Source organism: Macaca nemestrina, chromosome 15 (genome assembly GCF_043159975.1).
Source record: "Macaca nemestrina isolate mMacNem1 chromosome 15, mMacNem.hap1, whole genome shotgun sequence".
NCBI classification, from domain to species: domain Eukaryota; kingdom Metazoa; phylum Chordata; class Mammalia; order Primates; family Cercopithecidae; genus Macaca; species Macaca nemestrina.
In genome coordinates this window covers 29487424-29506883 of record NC_092139.1, presented here as the reverse complement: position 1 = coordinate 29506883, position 19460 = coordinate 29487424, and the positions used below count along the sequence as shown (strand labels likewise).

General features: G+C 40.9%; 1 protein-coding gene across 9 annotated transcripts in view; it reads right to left on the bottom strand.

Annotated features, from left to right (window-relative positions):
• Positions 1 to 19460, bottom strand: part of LOC105496263 (ubiquinol-cytochrome c reductase complex assembly factor 1) — a 110500-nt gene that overhangs the window by 66518 nt on the left and 24522 nt on the right. For 5 of the 9 annotated variants that reach the window (XM_011766500.2, XM_071079452.1, XM_071079456.1 and 2 more), the window contains 3 exons: positions 17055 to 17147; positions 15266 to 15373; positions 7285 to 7357 (listed from right to left, as the gene is read on the bottom strand). In XM_011766500.2, the coding sequence (XP_011764802.2) occupies positions 7285 to 7357; positions 15266 to 15373; positions 17055 to 17147 (274 nt within the window). The remainder of the gene's footprint in view (positions 1 to 7284; positions 7358 to 15265; positions 15374 to 17054; positions 17148 to 19460) is intronic. The other 4 variants (XM_071079455.1, XM_071079454.1, XM_011766502.3 and 1 more) reach the window with 2 other exon arrangements.

Here is a 19460-nt window from a genome sequence, read left to right as displayed (position 1 = left end):
CACCTTGCGGAATGTGGCCTAGATTATTTCTATGGTTCCTTCTAGCTTCCGTGTGACTCTACAGTATTTTCCCTCCATGGGCTTGAATTCTGAAAAGCTAGGCAAACACTCCCTCACTTTTTTCACTTGGGCTGCACTGAGAGGCTTAAGTCTTTCTAGTATCCTTTTCCTGTCTTCTTTCTGTAAGGTACCCAATGTGCTATGGATATGGGTGTGCTAAATGATTTGCCCAAAAGAAATGACCAGGAGCTGGGTGCAGTGGCTCACACCTGTAATCCCAGCACTTACGGAGGCTGAGGCGGGTGGATTGCTTGAGCCCAGGAGTTTCAGACCAGCCTGGGAAACATAGTGAGACACCGTCTCTACAAAAAAATACAAAAAGTAGCTGGGCATGGTGGCATGCACCTATAGTCCCAGCTACTTGGGAGGCTGAGGTGGGAGGATCACTTGAGCCAGGGAGGTGGAGGTTACAGTGAGCCAAGATCATATCACTGTACTTGAGCCTGAGTGACAGAGCAAGACCCTGTCTCAAAAAAACAGAAAAAAGAAAAAGAAAAGATCAGGCGAAAAAAGTCAGGGCTCTAAGGAGCTGCAGCTGAATAAGAAAGCATATTGTATTTAGTGAAAGGCTGTTCATCACCCCCCAGAAATAACAAAACTGGGAAGGGCTTCTCCTTGGTTTCAGATCCCACAAATTAGTTCTGTGCCCAGACATCAAAGCCTCTCAATTCTCACTCAGCTAAGAAAAGCCTCCTGCTGGATGAGGAGTCTCCCACTGAATGTGCCCTCCTTATTACATAACAGGGAGAAAAGCCAGAGCAAGAGGAAGATGCAAAAAGAGAATAAATAAGTGGGGAATTTGGGCCCTTATGGTAGAATCTGTCCTTTGGGGCAATGACTCAAGAAAGAAGCACTATTCTCTGCTTTTCAGCAACCATCAAGGTATACGAGGTACTAAATGATAACAAAGAGGGGTCACTAGGAGATAAAACATAGGCCCGGACCCCTGTGAGGTACATTAACAGCACCAGTAATAAAGAGCTGTAATTCACTGCAGGCTTACTACGTGCCAGATGTTCTACTGGGTTCTCCACATCCATGAGCTCAATGAATCCTCCCAACAACCCTGAGGTAGGCATTGATATGCCAAATTGACAGGAAGAAAAGTGACTCAGAGAGACCAAGACAATTGCTGTTCAAGGTAATGAAAAGAGACACCTGAGATCAAATTCAGATCTACTTGATTCCAAACACTGTGTTCTTAATCCTGCTCTAACAGCCTCTCTAATACCACTATCAGAAACTAACACTCACTAAAAGCCCATCTGCATACCAGATCTACTGCAAGCCATGTCAATACATTATCTCACTCAATCCTCACTTTAACCCTGGAGGGAAGCATTATACTCCTCATTTTAGAGATGAGGAAACAGACTCAAACTAAGTAACATGTGGGCAGCCACAATATTAACAAGCTAGTGGCAGGGCTGCAGTTTGAATCCAAGTCTGTCACAAAGTGACACCAAAATACTTTGGTGAGCTTACTGGGAGGTGCCTAGCAGCTGTCAAGTTGACTTCCTCTCAGAGCCCAGCAGGAGGGAGCTGAAGGCTGGTCTGGCCAGCCATACAGCTATTAAGACACATGCCATCTGAGAATGGGCCAACCACCCTCCACCTAGACGAGAATAGCCCTGAGAAACTCTCAAGCCCGGATCTGAAGTTGGGTCTTTTTTGGATGCTAGAACAAAACATTAAAAAGAAAAATTTTCTTGGAAGTCTGTCTTTCAATCTGGAAAATGAAATTTGGCTGCTTCTAAAGGACAATTTGTTCAATTGCTACCTCTACATCAAAGCTTCTCGGCAGCCTCCAGGAGCCTTTCCAATTTTCTCAGAGAGGGAATCAGTTCTTGGGCTGGAAAGCACAGACGGACAGACAGGCCAGCAGCTGGACGTGGGTCACAATTTCCCCTTCTGGGGTCACCTCAGGGCTGAGGGTGGGAAAAGTGCTGGCATATGATTGAGTCCCTATACACACTGGTGTCAGAACAGAAACCCACAAGGTAAAGCCCTAAAAAGTAACACCAATGACTGTTGACTGTGAACTATGCAAAAATACAGCAGATTCTTTAGTTCAGTGAAATGCATTTAAACATTTCAAAGTTAAAACCTGCTGTAGTATTTTGCTACAATCACACTCTTGCTCCAATGCACATTCAGTGCTTCAGTTTCTGAAGCTAGGCACTTTCTTTCTTGACATCAAGTTGGATACAATTAAATAGTTATTACTGTTATGGGAAGGCAGCATAACACGGTTGTACATTTAATGTGGGGTCAGACTGCCTGATGCAATACTTTGACTCTACCTCTCACTCACTATGTGACACTGGGTAAAATTACTCAATTTTCTTCTCTGTAAAAATGAGAAAAACAAGATAACTGACCGTGTAAGATTTTTGTGAGAATGAGATAAGGCCTATAAAATGTTTAGCAAAATGGTTAGTATTAAGTTAGTAGGTACTCAATAAATATTCACTATTGTTGGTTTTCAGCCAATTATTTAAATAGAATTGAAATTATCTTTGAAAAACCTCATTAATTATTTTAGATTGTATCAGTGATAAACCTCAACCACAGACTCAGAATGTATTCATTAAAGAACCTCCTGGCCGGGCGCGGTGGCTCACGCCTGTAATCCCAGCACTTTGGGAGGCCGAGGCGGGCGGATCACAAGGTCAGGAGATCGAGACCACGGTGAAACCCCGTCTCTACTAAAAATTACAAAAAATTAGCCGGGCGCGGTTGTGGGCGCCTGTAGTCCCAGCTACTCGGGAGGCTGAGGCAGGAGAATGGCGTGAACCCGGGAGGCGGAGCTTGCAGTGAGCCGAGATCGCGCCACTGCACTCCAGCCTGGGCGACAGAGCGAGACTCCGTCTCAAAAAAAAAAAAAAAAAAAAAAAAAAAGAACCTCCTCTCCAATGCCTCCAGTCTCTTAAGGGTTAAAGACAAAGCAGTCTGCAGACAACACTGTGGAATTAAACAGGAACTCTACTGACTGACCACCTCTGCTCCAAAGTGCTCTTCAGAGCAGAACATCTCTAAAAGACCAGTCAGCAAACCGCTGTGTATTCATCAGTGCAACATGCTCAGACAAAAGACATCCTCAAAATATCTAAGAAACAGCAGGCGGCTGAATTCTCAGGACTCCAAAAGTTAAGCCCTAAAATACCACAAGTCCAAGTGAGCAATGACCACTTTAAAAAGTACAGTCTTGGGAAGCAATATATTTATTGCTTTCTCTTGTTTCGTTTCTTTTTTTTTTTTTTTTTTTGGCCCAGGCTGGTCTTGAACTCCTCAGCTCAAGGGATCCTCCTGCCTCGGCTTCCCAAACTGCTGGGATTACAAGTGTGAGCCACTGCACCCAGCCCCTTTCTCTTATTTCAAACCTGTCTCACCTACTCTTTAGAATCCAAGCCACAGGAAAGTCAATGTAATTATTTTAAAGATATTTGTAATCTTCTGCCTCCAGATGGCATATTATAGATTTGTTCTCTTTTTATTCACTAGCTACAGTTTGGAAGCACTTTGGTTTGATATGAAAACTTAATCTACCCACAAATGACTAAGATGGGCCACAATAGAACGTAATAAAAATGAACATGCTATAGGTCTCAAAAGTAAATTCTCAAACTGAGTCTCAGAAAACCTGAAGAGTGGCGTTACTGAAAAATTTACTTTCTCCCTAGGTAACTACTTCAAAGGCTAAGCTAGGACAAAGCTCACCAATAGGTACACGCTATAGTTAGTATAAACATCAGTTTCCAATAACAATAGAAAATCTCACAGAGATAGTTTGTATTTAAATATAACAAAATACAGAAAATATTAAAATGTATTACATTTTCTAATTTGCAATTACACTCATTCACAGGCAATATGTTATAGTGGAAAAATCCCTGGATTTTAAACCAGACAACACAGGTTCAAGGCTTGGCTAGGCAACCCTGGGTGAGTCACTTAGCCTCTTTGAGGCTCAACTGTTTCTGAAAACAAAATAAAACAAAATGAAAATAATACAAGCCCTTCCTAGCCCACAATATTTTGTAACTCCTAAGTGAGACAAATATAAAAGCATATTATGTGAGCTAATAGTATAAAAGTTATTTATAAACTTTTCTTAAGTTTTATAAGTAGTTTACAACAGGCTATGAATTGAAACACGATATGTTAAATATGTAAAGAGTCTTATTATTCAATACTATAATATTAACTGAAGAACCTTCAATAATGAACAGCTGGCCAAGACAAAGATATCTAGTAAACATCCTTTCAAAATAATTCTAAGAAATGTCTGAGTTATTTATTGAATCAAATATAAAATAGACATTAAATAGATGTCTGAGGATGAGGTTGTTGTTTTTTTGTTTTTGTTTTTGTTTTGTTTTTTTGAGACGGAGTCTTGCTCTGTCGCCCAGGCTGGAGTGCAGTGGTGTGATCTCGACTCACTGCAACCTCTGCCTCCCGAGTTCAAGTGATTCTCCTGCCTTGGTCTCCTAAGTAGCTGGGATTAGCCCACCACCATGCCCAGCTAATTTTATTGTATTTTTAGTAGAGAGAGGGGTTTCACCCTGTTGGCCACGCTGGTCTCAAACTCCTGACCTCAAGTGATCCACACGCCTGAGACTCCCAAAGTGCTGGGATTACAGGCGTGAGCCACCATGCCCAGCCTGAGGATGAGGTTTCAAAAAGACAAGATGAAAAATACTTCACACACGGATTCATGAAGGCACTTAAAGAAAAAAAAAAAAAGGCCGGGTGCGGTGGCTTAAGCCTGTAATCCCAGCACTTTGGGAGGCCGAGACGGGCGGATCACGAGGTCAGGAGATCAGGACCATCCTGGCTAACACGGTGAAACCCCGTCTCTATTAAAAAATACAAAAAACTAGCCGGGCGAGGTGGCGGGCGCCCGTAGTCCCAGCTACTCGGGAGGCTGAGGCAGGAGAATGGCGTAAACCCGGGAGGCGGAGCCTGCAGTGAGCTTAGATCCTACCACTGCACTCCAGCCTAGGCGACAGAGGGAGACTCCGTCTCAAAAAAAAAAAAAAACAACCAGGCTGGGCATGGTGGCTCATGCCTGTAATCCCTGCACTTCAGGAAGCTGAGGCAGGATCACTTAAGGCCTATGACCAGGAGTTCGAGACCAGCCTGGGCAACATAGTGAGACCCTGTCTCTACAAAAAATAAAAATAAACAAATTACCCAGGCATAATGGCATGTGTTTGTAGTCCCAGCGACTCAGGAGGCTGAGGTGGGAGGGCTGCTTGAGCCAGGAGTAAAAGGATGCAGTAAAAGGGCTAGAGCCATTGACTCTAGCCTAGGCGACACAGCAAGATCGTCTCTAAAAAAAAAAGAAAAAGAAAAAAAGCAGTTTCTAATATTAATAGCTTCATCAGGTAGAGAAAAAATATTTTTTCCTTTTGGACTAACTTATCCGAGACTAACAAAGAAGCAGGAAAATACTCTTTCCAGGTTATGAATAAAGAAGAAATGAAAGGTGGACATTAAATTGGAATTATAATTCAGTATGGTATTTTAGTTTTTGGTATCAATCTGCTGAGACAGTAAAATAAACAAAATGATTTGTATTTATTTGATTTTTAAAAACTAAAATAGGCCAGGCCCCATGGCTCACACCTGTAATCCAGAACTTTGGGTTGGGAGGTCAAGGCAGGTGGATCACGTGAGGCCAAGAGTTTGAGACCAGCCTAGTCAACATAGCCAAACCCTGTCTCTACTAAAAAAAATACAAAAATTAGCTGGGCATGGTGGCATGCACCTGTAGTCCCAGCTACTCAGGAGGCTGAAGCACAAGAATCACTTGAAACTGGGAGGTGGAGGAAGCAGTGAGTCAAGATGGCGCCATTCCACTCCAAACTGGGCAATAGAACAAGACTCAAAACAAGTCTCAAAAAACAAGACGAAACAAAAAAATAGTTATTAAATAACCAAAATTGCATCCAGCTTTCTTCATTGTTGTGAACACAATTATATGTAAATATTTGCTGCTAGAGAAAAATCTCAAATGTATACATTTAGGTGTATGCTGCTTTGAGGATGTGACTATTACCACAGAAGTACACAGCATACATTTCCTTCCAAAATCTGTGGAACTGGAAATGATTTAATCTCTCCCAATTACAAGTACCTGCTTTAATTAACTTTGTTAATAATATAACTGTTTACAGCATCAAAATTAATACTGTGATAACAATCAACTGCTTCTGATAGTCTAAACCAGCAAAACCCTTTTGGAAAGCAATTTATCAATGAGGTAAACATAATAAAATTATATGTGCCTTTTGACCCAATCATCTTTTAACATGAGAAAAATCATAATCCAGGAATAATTATGGATTAATTTTAATTAATCCTGGATTAATTAAAACAAAACTTAAAAACAAAAGAGGAATAGCTGGCCAAAAGTCCATGTCAAAATGCTAAGTAAAACATCCAGAATGGGCCGGGCACAGTGGCTCACGCCTGTAATCCCAGCATTTTGGGAGGCCAAGGAGGGCGGATCACATGAGGTCAGGAGTTTGAAACCAGCCTAGCCAACATGGTGAAACCCCATGTCAACTAAAAATGCAAAAATTAGCTGGGTGTGGTGGCACATGCCTATAATCCCAGCTATTCGGGAGGCCAAGGCAGGAAAATTGCTTGAACCTGGGAGGTGGAGAGGGAGGTTACACTGAGCCAAGATCACACCACTGCACTCCAGCCTGGGCAACAAGCAAGACTCTATCTCAAAAAAAAAAAAAAAAAAATTCCAGAATGTAAAACAGAATATGTTTACTACGAATACTCTTATGTAAAAAGATGCACATGTGGACAAGGGAGATAATGTCAACGTACAGTTTGTTTGTTTTTTCAAAATAAGCAAAATGTTTTATTTATAGGATCCTTTTGCTCTCTGTTTATTAAAAAAGAAAAGCAGCTGGGTACAGTGCCATGTGCTTTTAGTCCTAGCTACTATTCAGGAGGCTGAGGTGGGAGGACTGCTTGAGCCCAGGAGTTTGAGGCCAGCCCGGGCAACACAGCAAGACCCTGTCTCTAAAGAAATACATACAATAATTTTTTTAAAGAGAAAAATAGGCAGTTTGGATTATATGCTTTGTGCAGGAAAAACTGTTTCACTAGGGACTAAAAAAACCTATCCTATTAAAACACAATCATAAAAATGAAATGTAGATTTGTTCTCCTTCTCAGTACTATCAAACAATAACTTACTTAGAAAGAATTCCTCGAAGTCAGTTTTCTCCACACAGCTAGTATACATGCGCAGGGCCGCAATCTTAATCTTCTAGACAAAGAGAATAAAACCAAACTCAAGACATGACCAAGTGGATGTTCTATTTCCATTAGACATGGGTCACAGAATCTTATATTTCTTCAACTAGAAGGAAGGGTCCAAACCTCTCTCAGGTAATTTAAACCAATACAAATGTTTTTTTGTTTTCTTAGAGTTTAGCCATTCATACAGACTTCACACAATTTTCATTATTTTAGGACTTCAGCATGAAAACCTCAGAAAGGCTTTTCCAATATTTAAATGAAATCTCTCATTTAACTCCAACCTACTTCACCACATTTGTGGCTCTAAATCACTGTTCAGCATTATCCACACTAACTCTTCAGTATCTGAAATCCTTTATAGAAAAAAATTACACATTCTTCTGGCCAAAATCAAACAAAAACCCTCAAGCCTTTAATCTTTCCTCAGAGGCACTACTATCTATTCTATAAATCTCTGGGCAATGGAATAAGAGGTATCTTTTTTCCAGATTTTCTTTAGTTTTATAGTTTGCTGATTAACATTATATCTGTAAATAAGGGTTTCTAATGAGTGCAAAATATAAGAATCAAACTTTTACTATTCCCAAAGCACTAGGAACTCTCTTAGGCTTTTGATATGAGTGGTGGTTTTAATTTATTCACTGAGCTGTATACTTAAGATTTGTATATTACACTGTATATAAATTATGCCTTAATAAAAATAAATCTAAAAATAAATTATTTAAGAGTTGACTTATAGGTCTGAAGACCAACTCAGCACTACAGGAACAGGTATTTTAAGGACTTCCAAACATTTCATTAAGGATATAACTAAATAAATGAACACATCAACAAGGCTTCTAGAAGCTGATTTTTTCTTAAAACAACAGGGAAAGTTACAAACTCAAATTTGCATAGACTAAAAACAAATGTATACAGGCTGAGAATGACATAGCAACTGAAGAAAAACCAACCTAGAACTTAGTGGAGCTATGATATTAAGGTTTAAAGTCACCAAGAACATACTATACCCAAAACTATATAATGTTCATATTTTTCTATATTCTCTAGAGTTAAAGCAAGTGTCTCTGATGGGTAGAAATACTCATAACAAATTAAGGAATGATTACGTCTCTGATTGTAATTAAGATATTTTATATAATAATTTGAGATCTGTCATATTTTTAAGAGCTTCCAGTCTAAAGTTAATACAGGGGAAAACAGGACATATAGAAATAGACAATAGAAATCAGATATCCCTATCTGGGGAGTAAGTCAGCCTAAGCCCACATTTAAACAAAACCCATGATGAAACACTAGAAACGAAAAGCAAATTAAACCTAAAAGCAAGCAGAAAGAATGATATAGTAAAGAGCAGAAATCAACAAAACTGAAACAGAAAAATAAAATATAGAAAATCAAAGCCAGGTCAGGCGTGGTGGCTCATGCCTGTAATCCCAGCACTTTGGGAGGCCGAGACAGGCAGATCAGCTGAGCCCAGAAGTTGGAGACCAACCTGGGAAACATGGCAAAACGTTTCCATCTCTACCAAAAATACAAAAATTAGCTGGCCATGGTGGTGCGTGCCTATAGTCCCAGCTGCTCAGAAGGCTGAGACAGGAGAATCGTTTGAACCTGGGAGACAGAGGTTGCAGTGAGCCGAGATCGTGCCACTGCACTCCAGCCTGGGTGACAGAGCGAGACTCCGCCTCAAAAAACAAAAATTTTTTTTTTCAATAAAATTGATAACCTGCTGGGCACGGTGGCTCACGCCTGTAATCCCAGCACTTTGGGAGGCCGAGGCGGGCGGATCACAAGGTCAGGAGATCGAGACCACGGTGAAACCCCGTTTCTACTAAAAATACAAAAAATTAGCCGGGCGCGGTGGCGGGAGCCTGTAGTCCCAGCTACTCAGGAGGCTGAGGCAGGAGAATGGCGTGAACCCGGGAGGCGGAGCTTGCAGTGAGCCGAGATTGCGCCACTGCACTCCAGCCTGGGCGACAGAGCGAGACTCTGTCTAAAAAAAAAAAAAAAAAAAAAAAAAAATTGATAACCTATAAAACTGATCAAGGAAAAAAAAAGCCCAAAACACATAAGATACAAATTTTCAATATCAGGAATCAGAGAGCAGACATCACTACATATCCTAAAGACATTAAAAGGATAATAAGGGAATACTATGAACAACTTTACTCCAATGAACGTGATTACTTAGATGAAATGGACAAATTCCTCAAAAGATACAAACTATCAAAGCTCACTAAAATAAATAACATGAATAGTCTTATATCTATTAAATAAATTGGATTTGTGGTTAAAAACCTTCCCACAATGCAAACTGCAGACCCAGATAGCATCACTAGAGAACTGTACTGAACACCTAAAGAAATGTTACAAAATCAGCCAGGCGTGGTGGCTCACGCCTGTAATCCCAGCACTTTGGAAGGCTGAGGCGGGTGGATCACGAGGTCAAGAGATTGAGACCATCCTGGCCAACATGGTGAAACTCCATCTGTAGTAAAAATATAAAAATTAGCTGGGCATGGTGGTGTGCGCCTGTAGTCCCAGGCTAAGGCAGGAGAATGGCTTGAACCCAGGAGGCGGAGGTTGCAGTGAGCCGAGATCGCACCACTGCACTCCAGCCTGGCGACAGAGTGAGACTCCATCTCAAAACAAAAAAGAAAAAGAAAAAAAAGAAATGTTACGAAATCTACACAAACTCTGCCAGAAAACAAGAAACGATATTTCCCAGTTCATTCAATAAGGCCAACCTTATCCTGATATCAAAACCAAGGTCATTAGGAGAAAACAAAACTACAGAACAATAGCCTTCATGAACACAGATGCAAAATTCCTTAAAAATATATTTTAAAATTAAATCCATCAATATTTTTAAAAGGACAATATATCATAATCCAGTGAAATTTATCCCAGGAATGCAAAGATAATTCAACACTGACAAATCAATCAGTTTCACCATATCAACAGACAAAAAAAAAAAAAGCCTGTTTAATTTTGTTAACACTTGCAGTTCTAGGAAGTATTTGACCACAGAACACATCTTGGGAAGCACTGGTCTGTGCCATTACCAAACTAATGATAATCTAATAATATCACGATCCTAATAATTTGGCCTTGACAGGTCTACTCCTATCCTTAAGACAGGGAGTTCAGGACATCTGCCCCAGCTCCTTGCTTCATCCAATAATTCACTGAGTACATAACTCAGTGCCTGGCACTGATCTGGATGATGAGAATAGAGCAGTAGACAAAACAGAAAAAATCCCTGTTCTCACAGAACTTATGGCCCAGTTCAGCTATAGACAAGCATGTAACTTTAAAATTTCTAATCACCTATTTATTGATCTTTTTTTGTTTAAACTTGTAGTCTCCTTCAGATTCCTAGATATAAAATCCTCTGGGTTCATAATTAATCACCTTGCCTGGAGACTTGCCTTTAAGGCCCAAGGCCCAAGACTTTCCTTTAGAAGGAAGCTTCCCCAGCAACACGTTTGTGAAAAAGCATTCATCACAAACAATGAAGACTTCACCAGATTGGCCAGAGTATGTTTTCAGTGCTTATGCTATGGCAATCAGGAGCATTTTATAGCTCTTCACTTTTCCTGCTGCAAGGCCAAGCCTTTATACTTGGATGAGCCATTTTCCTGGACAAATCTCTAAAGCAAGTCCCTTAAGACTATCACACAGAGATTAGAAATAATAACTTGAGGAAAGAACCTCTTCAAGAATCATGCACGGATCTGAGTTAAGGAGGTAGGGGACTGAATTTTCAACCAGTCAGTACAAGCTGTCTGGTCCTTGGATGACTTCATATTTATTTCATTTTAACTTTAGAAGACCTTCATCAGTCATTTTTTACTTGAGTAAAAGAGAGGCACCTTGAACAGCTTTAGGAAATGAAAATCTGCTCTCCCATGAACTGATGCATTTTTTAACATCCTACAGGATGAAAAACAAATCTAGTAAAAGGATTGCATTAACAGCTATGTAAGAGTTTGAAAGGGCCTGGCGAGGTGGCTCACGCCTGTAATGCCAGCACTTTGAGAGGCCGAGGTGGGCGGATCACGAGGTCAGGAGTTCTGAGACTAGCCTGGCCAAGAGACCAGGCTGGCCAATATGGTGAAACCCCCTCTCTACTAAAAATACAAAAATTAGCTGGGCATGGTGGCGGGCACCCATAATCCCAGTTACTTGGGAGGCTGAGGCAGGAGAATTGCTTGAACCCGGGAGGCAGAGGTTGCAGCGAGCCGAGATCGCGCCACTGTACTCCAGCCTGGGCGACAGAGCAAGACTCCAACTAAAAAAAAATAAGGCCGGGCGCGGTGGCTCAAGCCTGTAATCCCAGCACTTTGGGAGGCCGAGACGGGCGGATCACGAGGTCAGGAGATCGAAACCATCCTGGCTAACACGGTGAAACCCGTCTCTATTAAGAAATACAAAAAACTAGCCGGGCGAGGTGGCGGGCGCCTGTAGTCCCAGCTACTCGGGAGGCTGAGGCCGGAGAATGGCGTGAACCCGGGAGGCGGAGCTTGCAGTGAGCTGAGATCCGGCCACTGCACTCCAGCCTGGGCAACAGAGCGAGACTCCGTCTCAAAAAAAAAAAAATAAATAAATAAAATAAATAAATAAAAAATAAAAAGAGTTAGAAGGGTCTTTTAAATCATTTGAACCTTCTATTGTCTACTGGAAATCCTTCTACAGCATTCTTGATTCACAGTCAACCATCTGGGCCTCTGTTCAAACAAGACCAACGACCTTGTAAGGCTACCTATCCCACCGAAGGACAATTCTTGTTAGATTCTTATTTTGCTAAACTTAAAATCTGCTTCATGTAACATTCATTGAACATTATTCTGCCCACTGGAATACCTTCTTTTTTTCACAGTTGCCCCTCAAATACCTGAGAAGAATCATCCTGTCTTCTCTTTTCCAGGCTAAGCATCCCTACTTCCTTCAACCATTCTTAACAGTTTCTAAAGCTTTCATAAGGCTCACTGCCTACCTCTGAATACATTCCAGTTTGTCAGTGTCCTTCAGAATAGGAATAACTTTTTGGCTTAATGCTCATATGGAAACCTATTCTATGGCATGTGGCTGAGTTGGGTAAATATTATCCTTATCTCACCTGATACTGCATATAAAGATAATTTTTAAAAATGATAATTCCAGGATACTCACATAGGTAAGGAAAAGCTACATTTAAGATCCTAAATATGATTACAGAACATGGGAATAATATATGAAAACATTAAAGAAAAAGAGAAAAGATAGCTGATACTGCTGATATGGACAGACATGCAGGTATTTTACTCCCTAATCAAATACATGTGAAAACACAAAACAAATAATTTTGCCAGTGCAAATCCAATACAAGTGTATTGATTTGAATCAACATTGCTGAAAACGGTTCTGTTTTTCAAAATGAAAAGTTACACATGCATTTTCACATCTCAATTACACTAGAATGTCATACTTTGATACTGTGATGTAACAAATTTTAAAATGAAGGTTACAGGCTGGGCGCAGTGGTTCATTCCTATAATCCCAGCACTTTGGGAGGCCGAGGCAGGTGGAATCACTTGAGGTCAGGAGTTCGAGACCAGGCTGGCCCAACATGGTGAAACCCCAACTCTACTAAAAATACAAAAGTCAGCCAGGTGTGGTGGCATGCACCTGTAGTCCCAGCTACTTAGGAGGCTGAGGCAGGAAAATCGCTTGAACCTGGGAGGCGGAGGTTACAGTAGGCTGAGATCGCGCTACTGCACTCCAGCCTGGGTAACAGAGTGAGACTCTGTCTCAAAAAAAAAAAAAATTAAAATTAAATAAAATAAAATGAAGGTTATAGAAAGTACAACCATCACATTATAGAAGAGTTTTAAAATGCAAACATCAGGGATTTAGTTGATATCACAAGGGAACCAAGAAAAATCAGAGGCTAACTTAGGATAAAAGAGTGAAGGAATTTTCCTGATGATTTAGTAATCCTCCAAATGACAGTCAATTTTCCCTCTAGAATCATTAAAAAACAGCCTATACAAAACATATGGTAGCAACCAAGTGGAACCCAATCACCAAGAAATGAATAAAACTGTAAATGTTTCTCTTTTCTTTTTTCTGTTTTGACTTCCCTCTTAATTTCTAATTTTCAAACAAAACATATACTTTAAGTTTGTAAATCCAAATGCCATAAGCACATTTTTTTAATAGGGGAAAAGATTCTACTTAAAAACATTCAAATATACCAACAATTATCAAGTGTCAAAAAATTAAGATATTAAAAAATACAACTTTAAAGAACATAACTAATATTTCATTGGCAATTAAGAAGATACTTCATACCTTAGGGACTCAAGAATATCATTATCAGTATTTGTGTTCTTTCTATATTTTTTCAAAGCCCTTTAAAAACAAAACGCTTGTGGAATTACTGTTCACTTTTCGGAATTCAGGTAAAAGAGTAATTATAGAGAGAAGCTCTTATTTGCTGTAGTGAGAACTGTTAGAAAGAGAACCAGACACCATAAGAAGAAACCACAAGTAGAAGTCTATAATAAAATTGAAATTCGAATTTGAATCCAACTTGTTAAAATGGTGTAACTGGCATTACTTGGTTGTTCTGAGTAAAGCTTTCATATTTTCTAGAAACATCTTCCCTACTGCTTTGAGTGGGCTTGCTTTGACTTATGACCGATTCGGCTTACCCAATATTCCAGCAACCCTGAAAGGCATTAAAAGGCATTTCTGCCATAGTGATAGAGAGAAATGGTATCACAGGTTGAGTACTCCTTATCTGAAACGTGCGGAAACAGAAGTGTTTTGAATTTTGGATTTGGGGGGATTTTGGATTCTCTGCATTACACTTAACCAGCTGAGCAACCCAAATCCAAAAATCCAAAATGCTCCAATGGGCATTTCCCTGGGGCATCATGTCTAAAAACTCCAAACGTTTTAGATTTTGGATTTCCGATTTTCCAATTTGGGATGCTCAACCTGTTCTAGGAGATAAGTGGTCTGAGAAGAACTGAATTGCTGATGTTTTATTTCTATAATTGGTCAGAGGTATTATTATAAAAGCCCAGGGGCAGTATACATCTGAGGCAGAGAGGACATTCATTCATTTACAGCCACTACTATTATAACAGATAATGTGCTAGGCCAAGAGTTGACTGGGATTGACACAGCTAACAAATATCCCTCCATAATAAGAATTACAATAGATCGTGGGCTTAATTACTTAATAAAAAGATGCTGATTAGTAAAATTTTAATGAAAATCCCTTATAAAATATAGGTTCATCGGAAAGTAATGCTTCCTTAAGAATGTGGCCCATCAGAACATTTGGCCCATCTGACCCCTCAGAAGTCGTCTATATATGACATAACATGCAGCAAGGGCCTGGAAAGCCCAGTCTTGTTGCCATGCCTGCTGCTATGAGACGCTTCTAAGGAATCAGGTGGAGGGACTAGTTCAGTCCCACATGTTGCATAGATCTGACTGGAAGCAGTGAGGGGTTGTGGCACATGGGCAGAGATATTTTGGAGAAGTTCTCAGAATAATATATGGACCTTGAGAGCTTACTCAGAGGTTCTGGCAGTGGAGTGCAGCTACTTATATACCCTTGATCAAAGAATGGTCCTCCTGTATTGGAGAAGGTCATCCTCTTCAACCAAGAACAAAGCTTCAAAAAGGTCGCACATGGAGTGGTCAGGAAGGAAGGGAACACCTGCCTACCCAGCCAGATCAGCCGAATCAACCCTAGTGATCAATGCGGTGACAGATGTCACAGCCAGATCGTCCTCACATCCAAAATAATGTATGAATTCCATGAAAGCAATACAGAAGCTTTAAAAAATCTATGAGGAGCAGAAAGCACAATGCCCAAAAGGAAAAATGAGAAGAACTTAAAGGACTTTACCCATTTACTGTATTTCAAAGGTCCTGTGAATCCCATGGCTTCTATTATCTTTGTGAAAGCACCAACCTTCTCCTCAACAGGCTGTGGGGAACCTTTGGTAGTAGAAAGCTGATTAATCAAAAAGAAAGAAACTAAAATTAGTTGCAAAAAAATTTTAATAGAATGCTTTGTTCCTCATCAGGTCTGAGAGAATTTTTTTTTTTTTTTAAATACAGTCAGAGTCTCCTCCTTTCACCCAGGCTAGAGTGAAGTGGCACAATCATAGCCTACTGCAGCCCAAACTTCTGGGTTCAAGTGATCCTCCTGCCTCAGCCTCCCAAGTAGCTGGGATTACAGGTGCATGCCATCACGCCAAGTCAATTTTTAAAATTTTCTGTGGAGGTGGGGTCCACGGCCTGTTGTTCTGTGGAGAGCAGGATCCACAGCCTGTTGCCTAGGCTGGTCTCAAACTCCTGGCCTCAAGCAATCTTCCTGCTTCAGCCTCCCCAAATGCTGGGATTACAGGTGTGAGCCACCATGCTCGGGCTGAGGGCATTTTTATTGCTTAGATTTTTGTTTTCACCTACAATTTTTAATTTTCATTTTTTTAAGCATCTTATCATTCAGTGAAAACACATTTGGAACTGCACCTAATAGATGCCCTCCAAATTTCAGAGCAAGACATGCCCACCTCATTGACTGTATGTCTATTAACCCATATCTAGCAGATGACGGATGTGGGGTATTAGAATAAAAGTTCTATCAAAAAGAGGACTTTCAAAAGGAAATCTTGACCCCCATCTCCCAAGAACAATTCTGAGAAGTAAAACATTCTATGCTTATTGATGTAATAGGAAAAGGAAAAAAAAATACTGCCTGAAAGCAGTCAAAAGTCATTCAAAACTGCAATCAAGTACTGAATGTTTTTAAACTCTTGCATTTTTTAAGTAAATGCAAGAGTTTCACAAATTTTATTAATGACTACAGAAAATATGAGTCTTGTAGTTTGCAAATAACCTCCAAGGAAAGTCTGTTCTAATGTTAACCCTCTCCAAGCAAAGGCAAGCTATTTAACCAATAAAAAATTATCCAAAAGTTAAATATCACTTTATTTTTAACATGTAAAAAATTCATACGTTTTCCTCTTAAGTGTTTTCCAGACAAGACAATGGAAGAATAGGTCCAAATATTCAGGCTGGCATGGTGGCTCACACCTATAATCTCAGTAATTCCAGTACTTTGGGAGGCCGAGGTGGGAGGATCACCTGAGCCCAGGAGTTCAAGGCTGTAGTGAGCCATGATCATGCCACTGCACTCCACCAGGGCAACAGAGCAAGGCCTCATCTGTTAAAAAAAATTTTTTAAACAATCCCAGCACTTAGGGAGGCTGAGGCAGGAGGATTGCTTGAAGCCAGGAGTTTGAGACCAACCTAGGTAACAAAACGAGACCTTGGTTTCTAAAAAAATTTTAAAATTAGCAGTACACAGTGGTGCATGCCTGTAAATCTCAGCTATTCAGAAGCCTGAGGCAGGAGGATAGCTTGAGCTTGGGAGTTCGAGGTTACAGTGAGCTATGATGGCACCACTGTACTCCATCCTGGGTGACAGAGCAAGATCTTGTCCCTGAAAAAAAAAATTCATTTTGTCTGCCACTTACTTAGCATCCTTGTGACCTTGGGCAAGTCACTTTACCCCCTGAGCCTCACCTTCTGCATTCGCTAAAACTCAGCTAGCTAACAATTTTGTTGAGATCCAAAGAACACCTGTGTGAAAGCACTCTATAAACGTAGAATGCACTGATAATTCTCACCTTATGTGTGGCGTGATACTTCCTATTCAGCTGTATGTCTATTCCAGGAATCTGTTCTGATCCACATACTCGGGACTGGCTCATCTGGGGCCACTGAAGAATAGAAACATAGATCTATGCAACACTGAGCACTTACAGGGTTAATCTGAGCAGAGCTGTTTCAAAGTAAAGACTATAGGATCTTTCCAACCTTACTTAGCCTACTTCCCAGTGATCAGCTCACCAAGAAGATCTAAGATCAGCACCTACAAGGGTGTCTACTACATAGCAGATGCCCAATACATATCTGTTGAATACCTGAAGAAATAAAAGAATTTGGGCCAAGCACAAGAGCTCACACCTGTAATTCCAACACTTTGGGAGGTCAAGGTGAGAGGACTGCTTGAGGTCAGAGGTTTAAGACTCAGCCTGGGCAACAGAGCAAGACTCTATTTCTACAATTTTTTAATTGGCTGGGTGTGGTGGTGCATGCCTATAGTTCTGGCTGCTCAGGAGGCTGAGGTGGGAGGATCACTTGAGCCCAGGAGATCAAGGCTGCAGGGAGCTATGATCACTTCAGCCTGGGTGACACAGCAAGAGCAAGACCTTGTTTGTTAAAAAAAAAAAAAAAAAAAGAGAGAGTGAATTCAAAGGCTGGGTGGCGTGGCTCAAACCTGTAATCCCAGCACTTTGGGAGGCCGAGGCGGGTGGATCACTTGAGGTCAGGAGTTCCAGAGCCTGGCCAATATGGTGAAACCCCATCTCTACTAAAAATACAAAAAATTAGCCAGGTGTGGTGGCACACACCCGTAATCCCAGTTACTCAGGAAGCTGAGGCAGGAGAATAGCTTGAACCCAGGAGGTGGAGGTATCATGCCACTGCACTCCAGCCTGGGCAACACAGCAAGAATCGGTCTCAAAAAAAAAAGAATTCAGCCCTGGAAACCTGGAACTACATCTAAGTCAACTCTAGGAAACAGAATTGTAGTAAGTATCTATTTAAATATGGGCAGCAGTGAAGTATATTGGGAAAAAAAAAACAAAGACACCCGTCACTTTTAGGTTTAAAACCTGCTTCTGCCACCTGCAACAAGCTCAGTGGCCATGGAAAACTTACTGAACCTCAGTTGCAGTAAGGATGAAAGAAGATAAGATATATAAAGTGCCTGGCCGGGCGTGGTGGCTCACGACTGTAATCCCAGCACTTTGGGAGGCCGAGGCGGGCGGATCACAAGGTCAGGAGATCGAGAACATCCTGGCTAACACTGTGAAACCCCGTCTCTACTAAAAATGCAAAAAATTAGCCGGGCGAGGCGGCGGGCGCCTGTAGTCCCAGCTACTCGGGAGGCTGAGGCAGGAGAATGGCGTGAACCCGGGAGGCGGAGCTTGCAGTGAGCCGAGATCGCGCCACTGCACTCCAGCCTGGGCGACTAAGCGAGACTCTGTCTCAAAAAAAAAAAAAAAAAAAAAAAAAAAAAGATATATAAAGTGCCTTTCACAAAATAGGCACTCAATAAATAGCAGAAGTTTCCATCATCACTATCATCATCGACACTATTGTCTGGATCACAATCGCCACCTTTTTTATGTTCACATTGCATTTAAAAGCAATTTGGCAATAAAATAGCCATTATTATGTGCCAGATACTATACAGAATGAAAACTGGGAGGAAAGTTCACTAAGGAGATGGTTAAAGTTCAGTCACTCAGTGGAAAATCAGGTATCCACTGAGGATTTTTTGTTGTTTTGTTTTTGTTTTTTGAGACAAGGTCTGGCTCTATTGCCCAGGCTGGAGTGCAGTGGCGCAATCCCAGCTCACTGCAACCTCCACTTCCTGGGCTCAAGCAATTCTCGCGCCTCAGCCTCCTGAGTTGCTGGGACTACAGGCATCTGTCATCACACCCTGCTGATTTTTGTATTTCTGTAGAGACAGTGTCTCCCTATGTTGCCCAGGCTGGCCTCAAACTCCTGGGCTCAAGTGAGTGATCCTCCTGCCTTGAACTCCCAAAATGCCTTGAACTCCCAAAATGGGATTACAGGCATGAGCCTGGGTGCCTGGCTGGGATTTTTTTTTTTTTTTAAAACAGCAGTTTTAGGCTCATAGCAAAACTGCCTGGAAAGGGCAGAGTTCCCACATACCCCTTCCCCTACATGCACAGCCTCCCCGGCCATCAACATCCCACACCAGGGTGGTGCATTTGATACAAAGTATGAACCTACACTGACACATCATCATCACTCAGAGTGCACAGTTTACTTAGAGATTATTATTGTTAACATGAAAAAATGCTTATAATATGTATAAAATTATAGGTTAAAAACATGACTGCATAGACTGCATATAGGTAAGTTTAGAAAGAACACACAAGAAACCAGAGAGTTATTTTGTTCAGTTAGAATTATGGATAAATATAAGAATCTATAGC